The sequence below is a fragment of the Penicillium solitum genome, assembly GCF_028829755.1.
Source record: "Penicillium solitum strain IBT 25940 chromosome Unknown utg000004l_segment0_segment0, whole genome shotgun sequence".
In the NCBI taxonomy this organism is placed as follows: Eukaryota; Fungi; Ascomycota; class Eurotiomycetes; order Eurotiales; family Aspergillaceae; genus Penicillium; species Penicillium solitum.
Window position 1 is genome coordinate 2,380,848 of NW_027072124.1, and position 22,179 is coordinate 2,403,026.

General features: G+C 49.0%; 10 protein-coding genes across 10 annotated transcripts; 5 read left to right on the forward strand and 5 right to left on the reverse strand.

The window, feature by feature from the left end:
* Window positions 1–1,266: 1,266 nt before the first annotated feature.
* N7455_006898 (origin recognition complex subunit 1) lies at window positions 1,267–3,746 on the forward strand (the record flags this gene model as incomplete). The annotated part of the gene is made up of 3 exons (XM_040953464.2): window positions 1,267–2,040; window positions 2,098–2,219; window positions 2,273–3,746. The coding sequence occupies 3 exons, from the start codon at window positions 1,267–1,269 to the stop codon at window positions 3,744–3,746; spliced, it is 2,370 nt and encodes a 789-aa protein (XP_040816057.2).
* Window positions 3,747–4,168: 422 nt separating this feature from the next.
* N7455_006899 (WD40 repeat domain-containing protein) lies at window positions 4,169–5,524 on the reverse strand (the record flags this gene model as incomplete). The annotated part of the gene is made up of 1 exon (XM_040953694.2): window positions 4,169–5,524. The coding sequence occupies one exon, from the start codon at window positions 5,522–5,524 to the stop codon at window positions 4,169–4,171; it is 1,356 nt and encodes a 451-aa protein (XP_040815949.1).
* Window positions 5,525–6,464: 940 nt separating this feature from the next.
* N7455_006900 (ankyrin repeat domain-containing protein) lies at window positions 6,465–7,725 on the forward strand. Its single transcript, XM_040953609.2, has 6 exons — window positions 6,465–6,522; window positions 6,576–6,601; window positions 6,699–6,827; window positions 6,920–7,042; window positions 7,102–7,431; window positions 7,502–7,725. The coding sequence occupies exons 1-6, from the start codon at window positions 6,471–6,473 to the stop codon at window positions 7,553–7,555; spliced, it is 714 nt and encodes a 237-aa protein (XP_040815931.1). The 5' UTR covers window positions 6,465–6,470; the 3' UTR covers window positions 7,556–7,725.
* A 329-nt stretch (window positions 7,726–8,054) lies between these two features.
* On the forward strand, window positions 8,055–10,054 carry N7455_006901 (flavin-containing monooxygenase; the record flags this gene model as incomplete). Its single annotated transcript, XM_065605453.1, has 6 exons — window positions 8,055–8,142; window positions 8,192–8,314; window positions 8,362–8,441; window positions 8,512–8,830; window positions 8,895–9,533; window positions 9,594–10,054. 6 exons carry the CDS (start codon window positions 8,055–8,057, stop codon window positions 10,052–10,054), a joined length of 1,710 nt encoding a protein of 569 aa, XP_065461307.1.
* A 960-nt stretch (window positions 10,055–11,014) lies between these two features.
* On the forward strand, window positions 11,015–11,860 carry N7455_006902 (uncharacterized protein; the record flags this gene model as incomplete). The annotated part of the gene is made up of 1 exon (XM_040953691.2): window positions 11,015–11,860. One exon carries the CDS (start codon window positions 11,015–11,017, stop codon window positions 11,858–11,860), a length of 846 nt encoding a protein of 281 aa, XP_040816050.2.
* A 207-nt stretch (window positions 11,861–12,067) lies between these two features.
* N7455_006903 (phosphatidylinositol-specific phospholipase C) lies at window positions 12,068–13,213 on the reverse strand (the record flags this gene model as incomplete). The annotated part of the gene is made up of 1 exon (XM_040953578.2): window positions 12,068–13,213. One exon carries the CDS (start codon window positions 13,211–13,213, stop codon window positions 12,068–12,070), a length of 1,146 nt encoding a protein of 381 aa, XP_040815988.2.
* Window positions 13,214–13,426: 213 nt separating this feature from the next.
* On the forward strand, window positions 13,427–15,173 carry N7455_006904 (histidine phosphatase family protein; the record flags this gene model as incomplete). Its single annotated transcript, XM_040953650.2, has 3 exons — window positions 13,427–14,000; window positions 14,059–14,957; window positions 15,008–15,173. Exons 1-3 carry the CDS (start codon window positions 13,479–13,481, stop codon window positions 15,171–15,173), a joined length of 1,587 nt encoding a protein of 528 aa, XP_040815836.2. The 5' UTR covers window positions 13,427–13,478.
* Window positions 15,174–15,671: 498 nt separating this feature from the next.
* N7455_006905 (MFS transporter) lies at window positions 15,672–17,550 on the reverse strand (the record flags this gene model as incomplete). The annotated part of the gene is made up of 2 exons (XM_040953529.2): window positions 15,672–16,670; window positions 16,737–17,550. The coding sequence occupies 2 exons, from the start codon at window positions 17,548–17,550 to the stop codon at window positions 15,745–15,747; spliced, it is 1,740 nt and encodes a 579-aa protein (XP_040815939.2). The 3' UTR covers window positions 15,672–15,744.
* Window positions 17,551–18,439: 889 nt separating this feature from the next.
* N7455_006906 (Zn(II)2Cys6 transcription factor) lies at window positions 18,440–20,057 on the reverse strand (the record flags this gene model as incomplete). The annotated part of the gene is made up of 3 exons (XM_040953517.2): window positions 18,440–18,471; window positions 18,524–19,810; window positions 19,862–20,057. The coding sequence occupies 3 exons, from the start codon at window positions 20,055–20,057 to the stop codon at window positions 18,440–18,442; spliced, it is 1,515 nt and encodes a 504-aa protein (XP_040815839.2).
* A 427-nt stretch (window positions 20,058–20,484) lies between these two features.
* Window positions 20,485–22,036, reverse strand: N7455_006907 (H(+)-transporting V1 sector ATPase subunit H; the record flags this gene model as incomplete). Its single annotated transcript, XM_040953565.2, has 3 exons — window positions 20,485–21,097; window positions 21,158–21,683; window positions 21,742–22,036. The coding sequence occupies 3 exons, from the start codon at window positions 22,034–22,036 to the stop codon at window positions 20,485–20,487; spliced, it is 1,434 nt and encodes a 477-aa protein (XP_040815953.2).
* Between the last annotated feature and the right edge of the window lie 143 nt (window positions 22,037–22,179).

The following is a 22,179-nucleotide window of genomic DNA, read 5'->3' on the forward strand; positions in this document are numbered from 1 at the left end:
CTGAGCACAAATCGATTGCAGGGGCGACTGAGTGCACGACCTAAGGAAAGTAGCGTAGGAGGAAAGTAAAAGAAAGACAAAGGGTAGGAACGAATTGGAGCGAAGACGACGGGAAACTGAGAAATTTGAAAGGGGGGAGAGTTAGGGACATGAGGCTAAAGCTTTTTATCTAGAAGTTCATCAAATAATGGGAGCATCCATGCATTCATTCCTGCGTAGAACCGCGCGGGAGTGGGTTACTTAAAAGAGTAGGAGTATCACCCATACATTGTTCTATTCAAGGTTCCGCGCTTATTTATTATGTACAAACTACGTAGTAGCCGCGGAACCGCCCAGGTACACCTCCAGCTCGTCCTACATTTAACTTTCTCGCTATAATGAGAAGATATTGATGGATCAAGAATCAAGATACCTGGAAATCAATATCATCGTAATAATCATGCGCCTGGTTCTTGTAGTAGATAAGTTGATGTAAAAGGTAAAAGAGGCCTGCTACATTTCACTTTGAGATTATTGTGATATAATTCTTTTAAATGGCGAGAAACCGAGTTGAAGGTAGGGGGGTATCTATAAAACTGATCCACTAGACGTTAAATTTCGATGGATGTTAGGGTTCCGGAATACCATTGTTCCGTGGTATATACAATCATTCCGCAATATTGAAGCATCTGGCAAATGTGATCAACTTCTCTTTTCCAATTATTGATTATGGCATGTAAAGTCAATCAGGGAAGGTATGTGATGGTACATATAAATCTAGATTAAGATTCACTCTTCAAAATATTCCAGGATTCTCCAGGGCGTTAGTAGGTAGACTACAAAAATGCGAGGTTTAGGAGAGCACAAAGAGCGAACCGCAGTGTCCCGTGTTAAGATAGACATTTAACATATCAGACAATCAGGATCACGTAATTTGGATAAGCAAATCCGATTTATAACATGCATCGTGGTAACGCCGAAACAGAAAGGTGTTGATAGTTTGACGACTATACAGCAAAATTGTGTGATGGCTTTGAAGTAAGAGCTGCAGTAGAGTTATCGTACGAACACACGTTTACAGTGTTAGTTGAAAGCACCCATATTTCATGTATTTTATTTAGTTTATACTTGCAATGTACTCCATGTCTTACTATGAGGTAGATGCATTTGATTGGCCAGACCTCCTTGCCGGACTAAACCCAAAAGGGACGAAAGTGGACAACGCGTCCAGCGCGATTTCTCCTTCTTCATTGCACGTTCTGCCCGGTCACATCTCCCACGCCCCCAATGAGCGATAGCGATTCAGACCCTTCGCCTCAGAGGCGCAGCGCCCGCGAACGTGCCCAATGGATGACCAAGGGAGCTCTGGTTCGAGACGATTCTGATGATGAACTAGGCGTCGAGGACCTTCCTTGGAGCTGGATTTACGATCAAAATGAAGAGATTATCCAGGAAAGTGAAGCCAAAGATGATACCCCGGCGAAACGTAGCCGCAGACGATCCTCCCGTCCCGCTCGCCAAAAACGCAAAATTGTTGGTGCCCAGATGGGTCAATTCCAATGCAAAGTTGGCGATGTGATTCTCTTAAAATCCCCCGAAGCTGGAAAGGACTGGGTTGGCATCATTACAGAATTTTTGGAAGAAGAGGACGACGATGAAGAAGACGAGGTTGTCAAATCCGCCAATATTATGTGGTTTGCATCCCCCGACGAATTCATGGGCACGAGAAACAAGCGCCGTACCGACGCCTTGCCCAACGAACAGTACATCACACTCGATTTCAACAGCAACCCCTTGACATCAATCAGCGGCAAAGGGGCGGTCATGTCTCAGAGCGCCTTCGGTGCTAGATACCCGAATGGACCTCCAAAGAGCAAGACCGAATTAGCGGAATACAACAAGTGCATCGTTTGTCGACGAGGCGTGAACCAGGTTCAAGGACGGTATACCGATGAGTTTATCTGGGAGCAGGTGTACAATGAAGATAACATCCAACATCTGATCAATTGGGTCAGGGATGGCTTGAAGGCTTCCAGAAAACGCAAGGCTGCGGACGATGAAGTGAGTTAAGCCACCTGGTTTCAATTGCAGAAGCGGTACTAATTTGTGTCATTGTAGTATGTCGAGACCAAGGAGGCCACCGCACCTACGACCCCAAGAAAGAGGCAGCGACTAGCTGCAACGAATGCCACGCCACAATCACAGCGCAAGAAGGCCCTGATGACCCCGACGCATAAACGGTAAGAACCGGCGAAAATACATGTCCCTTGTCAATTAAGACTAACTGTATCAGGATCGTCGTGAAAAAACCACTTGAGTTTACTCCTCTGGGTACCCGTGTCCTCTCACCCACGCATTTCGACTCTCCCTACCGTCAAGCTCGGAATTTGCTACACGTTTCCACTGTTCCAGACTCATTGCCGTGCCGGAAGACTGAATTCAACACTGTATACAACCATCTTAGCGCTGCGATCATGGAAGGCACAGGCGCTTGTATCTATATCTCCGGTACCCCAGGCACTGGCAAGACTGCCACGGTCCGGGAGGTGGTTGCACAGCTAAACGGTGCCGTGCTTGAAGAAGAGATGGACGATTTCATCTTTGTCGAGATTAACGGTATGAAAGTCACCGACCCGCATCAATCCTACTCTTTACTATGGGAAGCCTTGAAAGGCGACCGAGTATCACCTTCCCATGCATTGGATCTTCTCGAAAGAGAATTCTCAAATCCCTCCCCTCGTCGGGTCTCTTGTGTTGTGCTCATGGATGAGTTGGATCAACTTGTCACAAAAAACCAGTCCGTCATGTATAACTTCTTCAACTGGCCTGCGCTCCGTCACTCGCGCCTGATTGTCTTGGCTGTTGCAAACACCATGGATCTTCCCGAAAGAACCCTAAGCAACAAGATCTCCAGTCGTCTCGGTTTAACCCGTATCACCTTCCCGGGATATCGTCACACAGATCTAATGGAAATTATCAGTACCCGCCTGGCCAGTGTACCAGGCAATATCGTTGATCCAGATGCCGTCCAATTCGCAAGTCGCAAAGTAGCCGCCGTTAGCGGTGATGCTCGACGAGCTTTGGACATCTGCCGTCGAGCCGTTGAAATCGCCGAGCAGGCAGCCGACGAGGCTGCTGCCGCAGATGAGGCCAAAGACGAGACAGAATCATTACCCCCCACACCCAGCAAAACTCCCGCCCGGCGCAACAAGGCTATCACAGCCAAAGCAGCTGGAGAGTCAGCCGTCGCTAAACCTCCTGCGAAGGGCCAACCAGGGCGCGTCACCATCGCCACTATCAAGCAAGCCATTCACGAAGCTACATCAACTCCACTCCAGCAGTCCTTGCGCTGTCTACCGCTATCAGGAAAGCTCTTCCTCGCTGCCCTACTCGCCCGCGTCCACCGGACAGGCATTTCAGAATCTACATTCGGCGACGTCCTCGACGAAGCTCGCCGCATCGCCGATGCAGCCGTCGCCGTTGCTGGAGCCGCTGGCGCAGGCGCAGGCGTAAAAGATTTCTTATTAGGCGGAGGGCCCAGTGCTCGCGTGCGGAGCCTGGGTCATGCAGCCATGTCACTCATGAACTCCGGTATTCTAGCACTAGAGCAAGGCTCTGGCTCTAAAAGCGTACTTGGGGGTACTACGATTCCCACTCGGGGCGACCGCAGTAGTAAAGTTCGGCTCAGGATTGCGCCCGAAGATGTCAGGTCGGCTTTCAGGGAGGATGCCGAGGCTAAGGGCTTTGGTTTGGGTATTGAGCAGTGATGGCGAGGGGTTTTCTTTTGGGTGGTTTGATACGATACGCATTATCTGGAGTTAGTGTAATATCGCACAATAGTTTGCATATGATACCCTTTCAGTCCAGCTGTGGCTTGCGCTCTAGATCGTAAAGGCTACTTGTACGTGTGTTGTCCATCCGGGTCGATTGCCAAGGGTATCATTTGGCTCAATTGGGGTTTGTATCATACAAAACGTTAGGACTCTTTTTTTTCAGAGACATGAAACGAACCTTTCCGAGGAAATTCTTCCCGATACATGTTTGAATATTTTAAAATCAAGGGCCTTCCACAGACCGCGCTCAACTCCACATAGTGCCAACACGAACTTGATGGCAAGAAAGAAAATGAATACAGGGTATTGAGAAATCGGAACGGAGGGTACGAATGCCAGTGATGCTGGTCATCCCTCTAGTACCGCTGTCTACCGAGAGTCGGGGCCCAAGTCAGAGGGTGAGTCTCGGGCGTAGCCTCTTCGTCCTGCTTCCAGATCTTGATGGTCTTATCAGCTTCGCCCGTGATAAGACGCAAACCAGTACGATCAAAGGTAGAAGCCATGATACCAGCTTCGGCTTCAAGAGAGCCGGGCTGTGCGGTAGTTTCCATAGATTGGAAGCGGTGACCAGTCTTCCAATCCCAGAAGGACATGGAACCGTCGTCACCACCAGAGAAGAGAACGTTCTCGTCGTTGACGGCGAGAGAGTTGATGACAGAGTTCTGACCGTCGAAGTTTTGCATGAAATCACCCTTGGGGCACATCCACTGCTTGATGCTACCGGTACTGGCACTGGCAAATGTAAACTCGGAGGGGTGAATGGCGAGGTTGCGAACACCCTTCTTGTGGTGTGTCAGGACGCCCATGCTCTTACCAGCAGTCAAATCCCACAACCGGACTGTGGAATCTAGGGAGCCAGAGATAATCTGAGGGTCGGCGTCTTGGCACTTGATGTCGGCGACAGTGCCTTTGTGTCCACCGAGAACGTGTACGTTGCTTCGCGTGCGCATATCCCAGACTCGGCACACGCCATCACGACCACCCGTGACTAACAGATCGAGACGAGGGTGAAGGGCCAGTGTGTACACACCGCTGAGATGACCGTGGTAGTGTCGAATGACCTTGTTGGTCTCCAAATCCCAACACTTGACCATCTTATCCTCACCGCACGAGAAAAGATACGGATGCCGGGGTGACACTGCTAAGCCACGGACGGTGGAGATGTGACCAGTGAGAGTGAGTCGCAATGCGCCCGTCGCCAGATTCCAAATCTTGATTGTCCGATCTCCTGCTCCACTAGCAAACCACTGGTTGTTCGGTTCCACTGCCAAAGCTCGCACCCATCCCAGGTGTCCCGAAATAACGCGCATCAGCTTCCAAGGCGCGTGCCACTCGGGCCGCTGTTGCTGAGTAGCCGATGGTCGCTGGACCAAACTCTTAGGTAGACCATCGCCAGCAGCTTCTCCCGCTCCCGTTCCCGATGGCCGCCTCACAAGTGACATGGATGAGCCACTGCCGTCTGCGGGTGTCTGCGCCTGGATCTTCGGCCGTTTTGTCCGGCCGGCTGTAGCCTTCGCCTGTTTCTCTGCGAGAGCTCGTGGCAGCTCGGTGATATCTTCGTACTCTGCCTTTCGTCGGTAGGAAACGCCGATTGAGCCGTCTGTAAGAGTTGAAGGTGTGACCATCAGGTATTCAGGACCGAAGAGTTCGGCGGTCCGCTTTGCGGACATGCGCACGGCGTCATCTGGGGACTGGGGTGAAGAGTAGTCCATTATATGCGCAAGGAAGTTATGTGGGGAAAGTGAGATAAATTGGTGTGCTTTGAAGACAGGAGCTTCAAGAATCACGACCCCGATGGTGCGCGCGATGAAAAAAAAAGCCTGCGGGAGGTTCGTGACCGCAATCGAGTCCGGAGGTTCAGTCTAAGCACCGGTTTTAGAAGCGCAGTTGATTGAAGACCGATGCTGCGTCTCTAGCAGCTGCGAGACAAGGTATGGTTGAAGATGGTACAAGGACGTGCATGAATCTTTGGATCGAAGTTGCAACGGGTGTTAGTGCCTGAGGCGCCATAATTGACCAACATTATACCCGGTCCAAAAAGGGCGGTGAGGCTACAGGGCGGTGGACTGTGATCAAGGTTGGGAAACTCGAGGACGTTCTTATTCAGGCGATCAGTTCTACCTACATACATTGTCGGTACCTTTTTCAAAAGATATCTGAATGTCTACCTAAGTATATATATTCTTTCGTCGGTTGGCCTTTTCTGAGATCTACCCGTGGACGATTAATATTACATTCGGGTACAATTTCTCAACACTCAAAAGGTGAAAGGAAATACTTAGGAAACTACGTGTCGTTGGTTATGTACATTGGTGCATGTGCAGCATATGAATTTGTGGCCGCAAAACAGAGTATATACCGGATGTTCCTTTTGTATGAGAACGCAATCCAATAGGTACAAAGGTAATAACTTAGGCCAGATTTCACACTTTACGTGGAGTCACAAAGAATAATAACAATTGTAGATAATCTGTATAGCCTATGTGCAAGATATCTATTTCCCCGAAGATAAAGTCAGTGAGCTTGACAATGTTGTTACAACGTCTCGCTGCGAGATCGAGATCGCCGGGGGGGGGGGGGGCTCAATATTGCTGACTCAGCCATTCTGCCTTATCGCAGCTCTTATCGCAATATCACTCCTCCTCCAACAAAGTCACCATGGATTCCGATCAGAAGTTCGCCCTGCACGAGGCTGCCCGAGAAGGAAGAAGTAAGAGCTTGAACCTTTGCTGTATAGTACAATGCACTAATATATCTCGTTAGACGAGGTTGTTGAGTCGTTGCTCAATGTGAGTTGTGCTCCACCTGGGGCCGAGGCTGCCCCGCAAGATCAAGCTGGCGCTGGTACTGTTTGGTCTCCGAGAACAAAGCTAATTATTGAAACAGGCAAACCCAAAATCTGCATTCGTGAAAGATGACGATGAACGTCTTCCAATCCACTGGGCTGCGGCTTACAACCGTCTCCCGGTCGTGGAATTGCTAGTCGCTATGAAGGATTTCGACCCAGATGTAGAAGTGAGTATCACTGTTCTATTTTCGAAGATAATTCCTCGTGCCTTTTCAACATCGACTAGTCCCTATTATATGACTTTGCTAAATTGGCATAGGATGGATCCGGTTGGACACCTCTTATGATTGCAGCTAGCCTAAAAGATGCCGCAGGCGACGCAACGATCGACCTACTACTGCGAAAAGGAGCTGATGTCTCCATCAAAAGCAATACTGGACAGGTCAGCCTTCCGAGACAACAACTTGGCTATTGGGTGTACATGGGCTTACCGTTTAGTAGAATGCGCTCCATTTCGCAAGTTCCAAGGCCAATATTTCCACCGTCCGCACATTGCTTGCCCATAAATGTAGCGCCAGAGTCAAGGATAGACGTGGCCAACTTCCCCTGCACAGAGCAGCCGCAGTAGGGTCTGTGCCTATCTTGAAAACCCTCTTGGAGGAGGGTAAGAGTCCTGTCAACGCAACGGATGGGGACGGATTCACCGCCCTTCACCACGCTATCTCTGAGGGGCATGGACCTGCCGCGATTTTATTGTTGAAGTCTGGAGCAGAAGCGGAAAAGAGAGACAGTGACGGTAGACTAGCGATTGAGCTAGTTCCAGACGACAAGGTAAGTCCCTCGCCGGAATTAGGTATCCATTTAGATCAGAATGGCTAACTCTTATATTGTGTTTATCCAGGTCAAGCAATACATCTTACAGACAGCAGAGAGAGAAGGAATTGAATTGCCTTGATTATTTTGGAGGATTTCCGGGGTTAGCCCCAGAGGATTAGGCAAAACTCAGACTACTCGCTGCGGTAATGCTGCATGCCTCGGTATGAACAGCTTCCCCTCACTTCATAGTTAACCCTTCCAAACTTATGTATGATAATTTTGAATTATCGATTCCAGCTTTTAGTGAGCATATTAAGCCTTACATGTCTTCCGAATTTCTCCAAATAGTCTTCTTTAATTGCCAAAAAAAAAAAAAAGCTCAAGGCAAAAAAAAAAGTACAGGTGATTCCTTGCAGTTCGTCGCATGACCTGTGATGGGAGTTGCATAAGACGTGCATAAACCAAGGATTATTGGCCTCGGTAACTCTGGTGATTGTATGATCAGTAGTCCGTACATACTTTGTACATATTGATTGTCTCAGGAAGCTTGCGGGGAACCCGTTGGTTATATTCTGGCCTGCCGCCCATAATTTAAATTTACTTGTCAACTCTCAAGTGCATAGTCAGCCTCATCTATAATGGTGGCATCGAGTAACACACGTCTCCCTGTGGGGAACAAAGACTTTACCAATGCGACTGTGGTCATTATTGGCGCCGGCATATCGGGTATGCTCAGTCCTCCAGGGTAAATAAATTTCACTAACCCTTCTTCAAGGAATGTGCATGGCGATCGATTTGATCAAACGAAATAAAACTCGGAATTTCGTTATCCTCGAGAGAAGTAGCAGCGTGGGCGGAACTTGGAATGACAACAAGTATCCTGGCTGCTGTTGTGATGGTAAGAATTACTCTACTTGCGCAATAACAGCAACTGATGAAGCCTAGTCTGGAGTTCGCTCTATAGCTATTCCTTTGAACAGAATCCTAATTGGTCAAGAGAATATCCTGGACAAGAAGAAATACATGTTAGTAATATTTGTGACCCTCGACCTGCATTGTTCGATAGGAGTCATCGCTGATTTGTGCATCGATCAGGCATATCTCGTTGGCATTGCAGAGAAACATGGACTCTACAAACATATTCGATTCAATTCCACCGTAGAGGAGGCCCGATGGGATGACATCGAGTCCAAATGGAAGACAAGCGTCATGGTATCAGGGCAGAAAGACAGCGAGTTCTCAACCTCCTACGTTTTGAACTCTGATTTCCTTGTCTCTGCTGTCGGGCAACTCAATTTACCCCGAACCCCCGACATCCCAGGTCTAGAGGATTTTCAAGGGAAGACGATGCACTCTGCTAGGTGGGATTGGAGTTATGATTTGACAGGAAAGCGGATCGCAATCATTGGCAATGGTGCGGACTCATCGAAAAAGATAAATCTTCTGTTTACAGAATACAATACTAACCCATTCTACAGGAGCAACTGCTGCTCAGATTGCCCCTGAAGTTGCTCGGATTGCCTCTCACCTCACTATCTATCAGCGGACGCCAAACTGGGTCATTCCTCGCCTAGATCAACCAGTATCTACCCTTCAAAAGACCCTGCTCCGATGGGTTCCACCCCTGAAGTGGCGTAAACGTGCACTTCAAATGGAATACCGGGAAGCATTTTATGCAGGTGTCGCAGATGGAGATTCGGACCTTTCCCATATGTTTCGCACCGCATGTACCGATATGATGAAATCCCAACTAGCTGACCGGCCAGAGCTATGGGATAAGCTGACACCCAATTATGCGCCGGGGTGCAAGCGTGTCATTATTACAGATGATTATTATCCCACACTTGCCCGTGAAAATGTCCTCTTGGAGACACGGGGCATCACAGGTATTACAAACTCCGGTATCAAAGTTGATGGAGAAGACGAACAAGAACACGACCTGATCGTTCTTGCTACCGGTTTTAGAACCGTGGAGTTCATGCATCCGATCCGGATTTATGGCGCAAATGGCCGGCCCTTGGAGGATATCTGGAGAAATGGAGCAACTGCGTTTAACGGTGTTACAGTCGAGGACTTGCCCAACTTTGGAATGTTTTATGGTCCCAACACTAATCTCGGTGAGAATTGCCCTATCTCCGAATAACATCACGGTTTGATTCATTCTAACTAATTAAAAGGGCACAACTCTATCATCCTCATGATCGAAGCACAATCACGATATCTGAACACCCTATTTGGGGAAGTGATGCAAGCCCGGCAACAGGGAAAGATGCTGTCTCTTAAGCCAGAGCCGGGTGTGTTGAAAAGTTACAACGACAGGATCCAGGCTATTCTACGTCGTACCAGCTTCGCAGATCCGAACTGTAACAGTTGGTATAAGAGAGATGACGGGGCCATAACCAATAATTGGTCTGGGACTGTGATTGATTATCACCGTGAACTCTCCAAAGTGCAGTGGCAGGACTATATTGCCGAGGGAACTGGTAGAGATCGTTTCATGAGCAAGGTTGCTACAAAAGTGAGTCATGCTCAGGAGGAGATATTGTTAAGCAATCTTTCTCTGTTTGTTGGTGCTGTTAGTGTTTTGTCGGTCACAGGTTATTTTATGGCTTCGTCTAGGTGGCTCAAGGCAAACTGAAGCAACTTTGAGATATTGTTATAAACAAATAGGATCAATCCCCAGAGACCATTATTCTGAGCCTCTCAAGTCAAGCCCTGTTTCTATTCCGCCGTCGAATTAAATGCCCATATTTGTAGAAAACAAATGGAACGAGTGTCAATCCAACCATTGGGGCAAGAAAAGGTCCGAGGAATGACAGTGTGCAACAAATTGGAAAGGCATAAGTGCGCTCGATTCGGCGGGTCGCCCGGCGACTCCTGTTTTCGCTGCTCCGTTTACATTTGTGGGCGTTGCAGCTGGTGGTATGTTGGCATTTTAAGCCAAACGTGAGGGTATTCGATGTGAGAAGTTTAGAGTTTTAAGGAGTTGTGAGGAATGTATGTGAGTATGGAGAAGAGCAAGCACCGTCGTTCTAGGTTTTGGTACCCCTGTGAAATTGGTCCTCTTTTCTTTTCTTACAGCGGAACTACTTGAGTACTTGCCGTGTGGTGGGAATGTTGACAGACGAGGGATGGAAGAGGTACTTTGCAATTTCGACATCTCAAACGCGGGTTTAAAGGTGAAAGAGCAATCTTGGGATATCAATAGAGAAACAGTTGAAAGTACTCCGTAGGCCCGAAAGATTCATAAACCCAGCAATAAAGTGTGGAAAGGGGGGGGGGAAAGTATATTTAAAATGTCAACTGTTTCTGGATTTTCCTAAGAATGTAGGGCTGCATGTTTGAGTGTCAAGTTTTCCTTGTTTCTAGATAATGTCATAGAACATCTAGTATACTCCTGTCCTGAGTTTAAGCACATATAAACGGTGACCCCCCTTGCTCGATATGGATGGATCCTCGCTTCACATAATCAGTTAGCGACGTCATACATCACCATTTTAATGCTTCTTCTTCTCTGATAATTCAAAATATTGCTTGTCCACTCTCATTACCTGACCCTGACCTCTGTTGAGCTCCTGCTCATCAAGAATAAATCAGCATGGCCTCTCCAACACCATTGGCGAAACGTTCCCTCTCCGAGCAAGAACCTCCGGGGGATGAACTGTTAAGCTCGCCCGCAAAAAGGCGCCGGGTCAGTGTCGCTGAGAAAATGTCCATTGAGACAACTGTCGTGCCCGAAGGCTCCAGAGACCTCATATCCCAAACTGTCTCCAAAACAGAGGCGGCAATCGAACGCGCTTTTAGCTTAAGAAGTTCATTCGAGGATGATAATTTGCCAATAGAATGCGATTGTCCACCGTTGCGCGGCCGATCCGACTATCGCATCTGGCGCCACCGAATGAGGCTTGTTCTGAACGACAATCTGCTATTGGATTTGGTTGAGGGCAAAATCGGTCAACTCCCTCCATCCCACTACTTGGAACCCCAATTAGACAGCCTGAACGAGGCGGCGGGGAAGATCATTAGTACAAATCTATCTGCCACTACCAGGTTGATTGTTCGCAACATTCGAAACCCACAGAAGATGTGGGAGAAACTGGAAAAACACTGCAAACCTTCTGATTGGAGTGTGGTACGATCTGGCTGGCTTGAGTTGCAGAATATCAAATACAGCCAATGTTATGACATCTGGGAGTATGTGTATAAGGTGGATGATGCATGGAGATGCATCTGCCTTGATCAGGAGGACATCCTTGAGAAACATGAATTCGCCCGTTGTGCTAGCCTTATGTGCTCTTTGGATACACCCAAGTGGGAAACTTGGAAGATGGGGTTTCTCTCTGGTCGTAATATCAATATGCCGAGCTGGGCAGGCCTGGTGGAGAGTTTGACATCCGCTGAGGACAACGGCATTGTGTCCGATTTGATTGGCGTTGCGATCTGATCGAAGGTGTGGCGAGGCGTCGTTATATGATACTGTGGAGATGTTGTGCTTTCCCGTCATTTTGATTTACAGCATTACCTGGGGTCTCGGGATATCCAGCTCCCAACTGTGGGATTTAGAGCATAGATAGACTGGGAAGGGTTAAGTAATTCCTTGGGGTCTGCGATTGTGCAATTGACTGCTGCCAGCAAATCTCTCATTTGTATCTCACAAATCTAAAAATGTATCGATGAGGTCGGAGGGCTGCTCAAAGAAGTCGAACATCACAATGCCCACTCGCTTGCCTTTCTGTCTTTCCAGGAAAGGTACTAGTTGCTGGTTAACCCCACCAGCCGGCGTATAGCCAGTGCCGTTTCCCAGTGCCATGATCCGAGGCCAATCGGGAGGATTGTTTTCTATGTTGTTACTAGATGCCCAGGTCCAGAAGAGACTGTCCGGGTGTTGGCTAGTGGCTTTGCGGATGTGTTCCACTGTGGCGTTGTATTTCCACCTGATGTTCTCAATCGCACTGGACCCTGTCGGCGTGAGCGGCTGGTAGTAGTCTTCTATGTAGGCGCTCAAGTCCTTGGCTGTGTTATATTCAAGGGTGATATCTGGGCCGTTATCGGTCCAGAGACTCGGCGAGAAGTGCAGGCCGGGAAGTGCGGCAGTGTAAGAATCTGGAAGCTTGTCCAGATCAAATCGACGCATGAGAGTAATCTTGCCACGCGAGTCACCCAGGGTGCCTAGTTCGTTTTTTGTTTGCGTGAAATAATGGCGCGCGACGGGGGAGGTGAGGATATTGTAGAGCTCTAGCTGTACGGCCGCATTGTTGGAGGCGTATAGGGCTGTCGAGCCTTGGTACTGGAATGAAAGGAAAATAGTCTCCGAGGGGTGATCATCCAGCCACTGATAAAAGCCAAACAGCACATCGTCGACTGTGGCTGTCTGCGAGAGCAGGGCCTGTGAATGGTAGAAGATGAGGGTGGAGTTTGTCGGATCGAAAGCATACCGCAGGTCAAATGCCCGAATTCCCATGTCGAGCATATCGATAAAAGGTGAATCTTGGCACTGCAATGCCTCTGGCTCCGGGACAATAACCTGGTTAAGATCTGTGAGACCCCGCATGGCATCTTGCGTCGCCTGGGTGTAATTCCATGTGGCGCTGTCATGGGTGCCGGGGATGTTCATATGAACGAGCAAAGTTTCATCGGAATAGCTCTTCATCCACTCCGCTTTTCCCCCGGTGCTTTTTTTGTATGATCCAAATATTGGAGTGGCAGTGTCAAGTACTGTCTGAAGTGCGAAATCCGCTAAGGCGGCAGACGCCAGGGGAACCGCCATGGCCATAACAACCGAAGCCTTCCACATCATCGTGAAAATACTCAAAGTCCAGTCAATAGGTAATCAAATATCCAGATCAAACATGGGGACTTTTTGAATATATACAAGGTAGCGTTATATATAGTGCTTGCTGAAAGGAGCCCAGCCAATATTCGGCAGGGGGTATCGACGCCAAGACCCGAGACGCAGTTGCCGGAAACATCGGGGAAACACATTGTCGATCGCTTCAGCTAATCCACATTCGATGTTCAGAATAGTCATTTAGCCCAAAGTCGGCTATACTATGTAGAGCCACATGGCTGATGGCACTCCCCAGGTTGGCTTGACGACGCCACGTGCACCGATTGCCAGGTCGCGACTGGTGCGACTGCGGTGGAGCTTTATTTTGTTTCTCGTCTTGGGGTTGCTGGCAATCTGTTCGGAAATCTACATATTCGAAGGTCTCCGACAGACTTGGTTTCTCTCACTTAAACCTATCTCCGTCATGCGCAGCCTTGTCTTGCTCTCCGTGGCGACCTCAGTTCTGAGTCAAACCCCCGGGGACACCTTCTATCCCCCAACGCTGAATGATACATCATACATCAGCAACAGCTCGATTGGCACATATGGTGGTATCTATGAAGCTCCAACACATGGTCCGACTGGGGGCAGCCCCTACGGTACCTATGACTACTGTTCTATGCCGCATCCTCGTTCGGAGGATTATGAGCTCCCCGAAGCTCTAACCAACGGCTCAACCAAGGGAAAGCTTGTTTACCTGGAGTATCTACAGCGTCATCAGCGGCGAACTCCGTATAACATTCTCCCAGGTGGGGAGGTGAGCAATTCTCAGATCCTGAGGTCGGCTCTCGGCCCAAACTAACTCCTTTCCCTAGAACCAAGCATATCACTGCGATGATGTGCGTCCGTATCTCTACGCAGGCCCCAACAGTGCAGGCGGTATCCAGCCCATTCCAATGTATGCACAGACATACCAGGACCCCACCAACCCCTTCATAGCCAGCGTGAACGGCACCTGTCAGTACCCCCAGATCACCATCGGAGGAGTCCAGGACGGATATCAACATGGCAAGGACCTGTGGGGCGTCTACGGCAAGAAGCTTGGCTTGATCCCTGAGAAGCCAAACCACCGCGTCTGGTTCCGCTCCAGCGAGTCCCCTCTCACCCAGGCCTCGGCTGGCGCCGTCCTGCGCGGCCTGTGGCCTCACTACCAGGGAGCTCTACCCCTGCACCAGATGGTTTCGTCTGTCGATACTGTCAACGAGGGATACTCTTGCCCTGCTGTCAGCTCTACTCTGTCGAGTTTGCAGTCTACCACACAGTGGAAAGAACATCTAGCTGTCACCAAGGAGTTGCGCTCGAAGCTGGGCGCTATGTTGGGAGCGACAGAGAGTTCGTGGCAGAATACCTTTGACCACTTTTCGGATAACTTCCAGGGCCGTCTTTGCAACGGCTATGATCTGCCCTGTAGTCTGTCAAATTCCTCGGCCTGTGTCACGAGGCAGATGGCTGAGGAGGTCTTCCGTGCTGGCGATTGGGAGTGGAACTATTACTGGCGCACAAATCCGGATGTGATCAAGTACATCCAGGTTGTCGAGGGCTTGTTTATTGGCGAGATAATTTCTCGCCTGCAAGCTGTCCTGGGCGGGAAGTCTTCCCTTGATTACAGCCACGTCTTTGTTCATGATGGAGATATCGGTCCTATCCTAGGTGCTTTGGGGATCGAGACGCTTCGCTGGCCCGCTATGGCATCCAATATTGCATTCGAAGTTTGGTAAGTCAAACTGTCTTCTGACACGCTGGGATTTGCTAACGACTTTTTAGGGAGACGAAAGATAAGAAGGATGGGAACTCCTTCTACGTCCGGGTTTTGTATAGTGGCCATCCTATACGAAGCATCCACGGTCTTCTTGACTGGGTCCCTCTCTCGAGGCTGATTGATATCATGAGGCCCTACGCCCCCGAGGATATTACCTCCCTCTGTGGATAGAAACAAGTTAGGGATCGGCAAATTAGGGATCGGCAAATTATGGTCTCGTTTGCTCTTTCTGAGATAATCGTTTCAAAGTGATCCATTTCTAATATTTATTCCATATCAGCCAACCTACGCCTTCTTAATTCCAACCCATAGAAGAAATAGCACGGCTAACTTAGCAGCGTATTGGGGATCTTATCCCATAAGTCAAACATACTAGCACTTATTCCCCGATATAAATTACCACATAATATGGGTAGATATCCCACGTACAAGCTAGGTGGAGTGCTAGCACTGACATTTCAAGTGCCGTCTAAGCACAGAAAAGACCCAATGAATGTGGCCACCTACCTAGTCATTTCTTCTAATAATGCTTTAGAAAAGTATAATCATTCAAGGGACAAGGAAATCTTTGAGTATTATGTATTAATATTCTCATCATTCATGACAATTTGTGCGTTTGTCGCTAAATATAACGCCGCTCTTTGTCTAATCCTCTTGCTCAACATATCCTATATCAGGATCGACGACTATCCTGCAACAACTTGTCGTTTAAAAATCGTAAGTAGGCAACCAAAAGATACACTCATTCCACCTCCTCCGAGATTGCAAATTTGCTCAAAGCACGAAGCCTGCTACCATAGAAGTAAAGCAACCAGATACCAATGATACCAATGACACTCAGTCCACCAAGAAGACTGACACCTCGAGCAACACCCAAGTTCCCAAACAGCGGGTGCGCAAATAGCACACTGCCACATGCAAGCGCACTGCGGAAGAAATCATTCGCAGCGAACAGACTAGCCGCGTATTTGGGGTAGGTAAGGGGAATATAAATGAAGATGCACTGCATGACGATGAAAACCGTAGCGCCATAGATGGTGATACCAATGGTAGGCACAATCCAATGAATAGACGCACGGGCCGTCCAGGCAAAGACGAAAAGGCCAATTGTAGGACCAAAAGATGCAGGCAGGGCAGGGATAAGGAACGCTTCATTTACGGGGAAACCGAAGCGACGGATGCGACGATTCGTCCAGAAGTGGATGTAGCTGGCGTAGACGGCAATTCCGATCATGCATGAAACCATGATACACAGGAAGACTAGACCAATCTGGCCGAGGTTCATGTTGTAGTCGGTTGGGTAGACCAAAGGGAAGACCTCAAAGAAGGAGTAGTAGATGCCGTAGATTATGGCTGTGTAGATCTGGACAAAGAGGACGGCGGGATCCTTGATGGTGATTTCCATGGGCTTGATCAGAGCGTCGATGGCAATGGCTGAGACACGCATGTTGCGCTGGTCAATCTCGGATTGCGACATGAAGCGGTTGGTATTGTGAATTTTGCGTAGACGGTCGGCGCGTCGGAGCAGGATTGTTGCGCTGCTGGTTTCCGGGAGGAGCATGAACATCAGGATGAAAACCGGGGCTGAGGCCCAGATTGATTCGAAGAGAGACCAACGCCAGCCTTTGACGGGGACGGCGAAGCCACTGAGGAGAGGACCGAGAGCAGCTGTGAAAACAAGTTAGTATATAGACAGATATTGGGTATATACGGATTGGGGAAAAAGAAACTTACGTCCACAGTAGGCTGCAGAAACCCAGGCCATCATGGCATAAGGCAGGGCCATGAGGCTATACAAGTCTCCAATGGAAGCACCTCCAGATGCAAGACAGGGCGAGCCAAAGAACCCTTGCAGGAAGCGTAGCACCATCAAGCCAGCGAAATTCTTAACCAAGGCTGTTGGGATGGAGATGATCACGAAAAGGAACATTGTGACGATGTAGACTGGGTTGCGTCCAATCACGGGGATTTCACTCAGTGGAGAGAAGACCAAGGGTCCGATACCATATCCCAGAACATAAAGTGACAACCCCAAAGTAGCGACCAAAGTGCTCACGCCGAACTCCTTCATGACACCCTCTGTTGAGGAGGTGTAGATTGCAGAAGTGGTATACACCACAAAGGTATATAGACAGATCATGGTAGTGACGAGAGCACGCTTGCGATTGGACCAGTTGTGTGGATTCTCCGAATCATCGGTATAGTACCAATCAACAAGGATGGAACCGTCTTTTGTTTTCCTGGGGGCGATGGGGATGGATTTGACTTTTTCGATTTCATGTTGTTCGTCGGCCTCGAGGCGAGCTTCGGTGAATTGCATGGATGTTTGGGTAGAAGCCCTGCTTAAGGGCTCACTGTGTTCAGGGCTTCGGTTGGAGTCTTGTTGGATGACCTCTTTTTCGTTGCTTTCATCGGTAGAGTTCAACAATTGGAGCCATGTGTCGGGAAGCTTGAAGTCAGGCTTTTCTTCGGGGTATTGGAAGTATTTATTGTGTGTCAAAAGACGAACAAGCTGCCCGAATGGGGCATCTCGAATGGCAGATTCCATTTGATAAGAACAAGAAAAACACCCTTAGATGTTATAGTTGGATGTTGGATTGGACGATATATCATTAAATCAAACTTGTAATGAGAGGTGCAATATGGACAGACTATATACTTCTCAAGCAATACGCTATAACTTCTTTTCGAAACATTTTAGTCATGACTGGAATACGAGTATTAGGAATCAAAATGAGGAATCAAAATTAAATGCCTGATTCCAAAGCAAATGAATTTAATGATCGATAATCAGATATTACACCGATCCATGGTGGATTCGGAGTCTGCACCAATCAAAAAAGACCAAAAGGACGCCATCCCAAGATCCAGATCTCGTATTATATACTTGGGCATGAATTCACCCGACCCCGATCCCTAAAATTTCAGAATTTCAGAATTAATAAGGTAACAAGGTTTGATATTGAATACAAATCAACTTCAAGGTTATTATCTCTGACTCATTGCGTCATTTACAACCTTGGAACCTTGGAAGGATATGTCCGAAGATTAGCTTAACTCCTTTATATCTCCTATAGCTCCGTCTTGGACGTTTTTGGCATCTTTCAATCTCTCCATGACGCATAGTCGCATAGTTGAGTGAACACATGTGTGAACCCAAAGAAAAGTGTTAGCTTCAAAAATAAAAGACATTTTGTGTATAATTGCTAAAAAAAGAAAGAAAAAAAATCATCATCACTTGCCACAGCTCCCGAACGCCAGGGCTTAAATAGGTACATATGCACGCCAAACCCCCTGTCAACACCGACTCGTTGACAAAGAAAGTTATAGTGATAAAAAAGGAAGATAAGATATACAACCCGAACTGAAAAATAAAAAAAAAGTAACATGAATCATTGCACATGATGCATAACAGGCTCTCGCCGACTGGTCCTCCCTTAGTATGGGATGAAATCGAACTGCATTCGTTCTATGGATGAGATGTTAGCATGAACAAAGGAACGGCTAAGAAAAGTTCTTACCGAGGAAATGGCTCCAGTCTTCTTCCTCGCTGAGTTTGTTAGACCAATACTGCTCGAGGAATCTTAATGACTGAAGAACGTTCGGCACGCGAATAGTGTCATGCAAGGACGATAGCAGTTGCCTAACTGTATCTCGATCCTGACCACGCGCCTCGCAGCCCGCAATAAAGATTGGCGTCGTTAACATCACCCAAGGCGAGAGACCCGACGATGGCCCAATCTGCGCGGTACACTCCAGGATACGCTGGACCGACTGCTGCACTTCTGGCGAGGTAGTTGGTGTTTTCCGAAGTCGTCGGTAAATCTGGATAAGCGCACTGTGTTGGAATGCCTCATTGCATAGCAGGAGCTGCTGCGCGCTCTCCGCAGACAAGCCTTCTGCAGCCCTAGGGTAAAATGAGGGCTGCGAGTTTGAGTCACGATTCATGAGCTGTCGAATTGCGAACTCCAAGGACGCAGCATCATCCTCAACACTGCCGTCAATCTCTCCTGCAACAAATCCCTGGGTAGCCTTCTCAATTTGATGACTCCGCCAGGCGGCAGCACCGATCTGCCTAAAGACAGCCGCAAGGTCTACGCTGAACCCCCAATAGTCATCTAAGTAATCAGTAGACCCGCCTAACCCCATCAAGTCAGACGAAGCGAAGTCCGAAATATCCCCAATGGGTGGACCGTTGCCCGTCAGTGCCGTGAGCGAGACGATCGACCAGTACCAGCGATCCAAATACCGCCGGAAACCGCTTGTAGACCGCAGGGAATCCTCACCAGCGGCGTCTGAAGCCCTCATCAACGCCCTCGCCCCGTCAATATGTGCTCTCCACGAGTTTGGGTTGATCGCCCCGGAGTGGATCTCAGCTAGACAGAGCGTCCGAGCCGTCGCCACCAACGCCTCGGGGTCCTTGGATGAAGGATTCTGCAACTCTGTTCGGAAGTGTTCAAGACTGAGAGCCATTAGCCGGGCGATATCCGGTGCTGATTTTACGCTCTCCGACTGGTTGTGTAGGGCTTGGATATGGATCGCCGATAGGGCTGTGGTAGCGTAGAGTAAGGAGGGAGTCTGAAGAGCCATTGGGATCAGCATGCGACATATGTCCTGCTGCATTCCCGAATGGCACGCAGTGATTTGAGAGGCATCGTTTATAAAATGGTGTAATAAGGCCTTTTGACTGGACGACAAGGACGAGAAGGGATCGACGGGTTGCGACAGAGTGAGATCTGATCCGGCTTTGGCGCTGGCTGACTGCGCCGCCGTCTTGGTGGTGTAGATGAATTCACCTGGTGAATATTCTGGAATGGTCAGAACTATGTAAAAAGGTCCCTCTGGTATAGAGTACATACCGAGTCTCTGCATGCCTCCTGTCCCGACGCAAGCACCAAACCTGGAGCGCGAAAACGCCCGTCCACCCCACTGCAACTGCATTGCATATTGGCATTGCTCGCCTGCAGTCTGGCAGCGACCGCAGTTCGGTCTCTGCTCGTCACATTTTTGTCGGCGTGCCTTACATCTCTTGCAACCTGTGAAGGATCTCGACATGAGTGCTATGGGTTGGTGGGATGATGTTCTCGGCGAAGAATTCCTGCGGGGGAATGGAAAGCTCCCCGGACATAACCCGCCCGGAAAATATAATTTCTGGGGAACAACAATAGGGGGTTTAAGTTATTACATTGGATTCTACTTCCGTATAGAGAGCGATCAAGGGGTAACTCGTGTTCTTCTCTTGTTGCACCGTTACACATCTTGGGTTCTTTAGCGGTCGATCCTAAGATCCACCGGTTGGAGTATTGGAATATCAAAATCCAGGGGCCATGAAATTTCATAGATGAATATGATTCTAAGATCCCTCCAAAAAAAAAAGGAAGCAAGTATGCGCTATGGCAAGAAAATACACAGTACATGCCAACCAGAGTATATGTTCATCCTGGAAAGCCATCAACATATCAGAAAAGTCCTCTTCAGGGGATCAGCCTTCAAAAGTATATCGAAGCCATTCACCGACGGCGTGCAAGCTCTCCCATCGTACTGATTCATCTTGATCAACCATCAGTTCCATCACTCGCGTCTTTAAGCCTAGTCGCTCCAACTGCCCACGGCGTTCGGGAACCTCCTTGACCAAGTGCCCTACGTCGCTGCAAGCAATAGCCAGCACCTGCTTGTCGTTCTCCCAACCCTTAGACAGAATTTCGGCCAATTTCTTGGGTAAAGCGCCGTTCGACTCCTCAACAATTCGTCGAGCGTTATCTTTCCAGAAGGTCGGGTTCTTGTGAGGGGGCGACCAGCGGAGGTGGCCCGTCTGAACTTCGGCAGCATATTCGTCAAAGGTGGTCTGTGTCTTGGTGTACTCCTCCAACATGGAAGAGAGGGCGCTGAGATCCTCGAGCAGGTCGGGGTCAGTCAGGTGACGACCAGCCAAGTTGGTCAGGAGGGCGGGGAGTCGAAGGAACACGGCGATGGGCAGCAGAGTCGTCCGGTTGCTGGAGCAAAGACTGTACAGAGTTGCAACGAGCAAGCGAGTGGTCTTTTCTTTAGGCGAGAGACGCAGAAGGTGGATATAAAGTTGGATAATTTCATAGTTCCTAAGTGGGGTCAGTAGGCGCTCAGAGTGTCAAGCTATTGCTTGTCGTCACATCACTTACTCTTGAAGTTCCTCGCCAACGAGGGCGCCCTCGAATGCAAGCTGCCACAGAACAAGTAGCACCCGATATAGAAGCTGAAGGCCAACACCACCGGCCAGACCTGGTTCGACGCTGCGAGTGCTGCTTCCCAGCGTGCTTGCGTTGCTTACGTTGTCTTTAGCCCCAGCCGCAGCTCGAAGAGTGTCGATCAAGGGGGTCAGGGTCTCTTGACGTTGCGCCCAAAAGATCTCTCGGGCTCGGCTTGTTCTCAGCAGCTCTGAGAATCCTTGGACACCAATATCCTGGAGCCCACTGTCCTGGTTCTTGGTTAAGGTGGAGAGGTAGGTGTAGAGCTGTGGGAGAGCCTCATTGTCGCGCGGGGCAGGTTTGGATGAAGCGACTAGACTGTGCGACACGAGCGCCGTGAGGAAGGTGGACGTGAGCAGAGGAATGGGGTCTTCAGCGTTTGTCGAGTGCTGCAGGAACGGTAGGAAGGGCTTGTAGGGTTCTGGGTGAGAAACAAGCGAGTTGGCCAGAGAAGGCACATCTATATAAAGATTAGATCAGCAAGATTCCTCGGCTTCAGCTCCTCCAGTAGCATATACCTTGAATCAAGTCCGAGGCCAGCACCAGTATATACTGCACAATATCGGTCCTTCGAGAGGCCGAGTCCAAGACACTCTTTCCCTGTGCGCCGCCGGCCAACAGATCTGTGTATCCAGCAAGATCTCCTTCTACCGTCTGGCGGCGTTGATCCTTGCGCACCTTATCCACCGCCTTGATCTTCTTCAAGTGGTCATCGGTGATGTTGCCCGCTCGGACGGCACCCTCCCACGGAATTGGTCGAGCTCGAATGTTATTCTGGAGGGAGCTGAGGTAGGTGGGTGGCTCCAGTGACATTGTGAGTGTAATCTGGGAGATTGGGAGCCAGAAAAAGGAGCGTCGCTGGCTGTGACTGATACAAACTGGAGGTGTGTCCAGAGACACGGGGGAGCTTGGGGATGACGGAAGCCTGTGCCAAGACCGACGGTATCTCAACGCAT

Excerpts from the sequence above, each read along its gene's own strand:
- N7455_006900 (XM_040953609.2), top strand. The coding sequence starts at position 6,471 with ATGGATTCCGATCAGAAGTTCGCCCTGCACGAGGCTGCCCGAGAAGGA. Across the intron at positions 6,602-6,698 it reads TTGTTGAGTCGTTGCTCAAT|GCAAACCCAAAATCTGCATT; the intron begins GTGAGTTGTGCT and ends TTATTGAAACAG. Across the intron at positions 7,043-7,101 it reads TCAAAAGCAATACTGGACAG|AATGCGCTCCATTTCGCAAG; the intron begins GTCAGCCTTCCG and ends ACCGTTTAGTAG.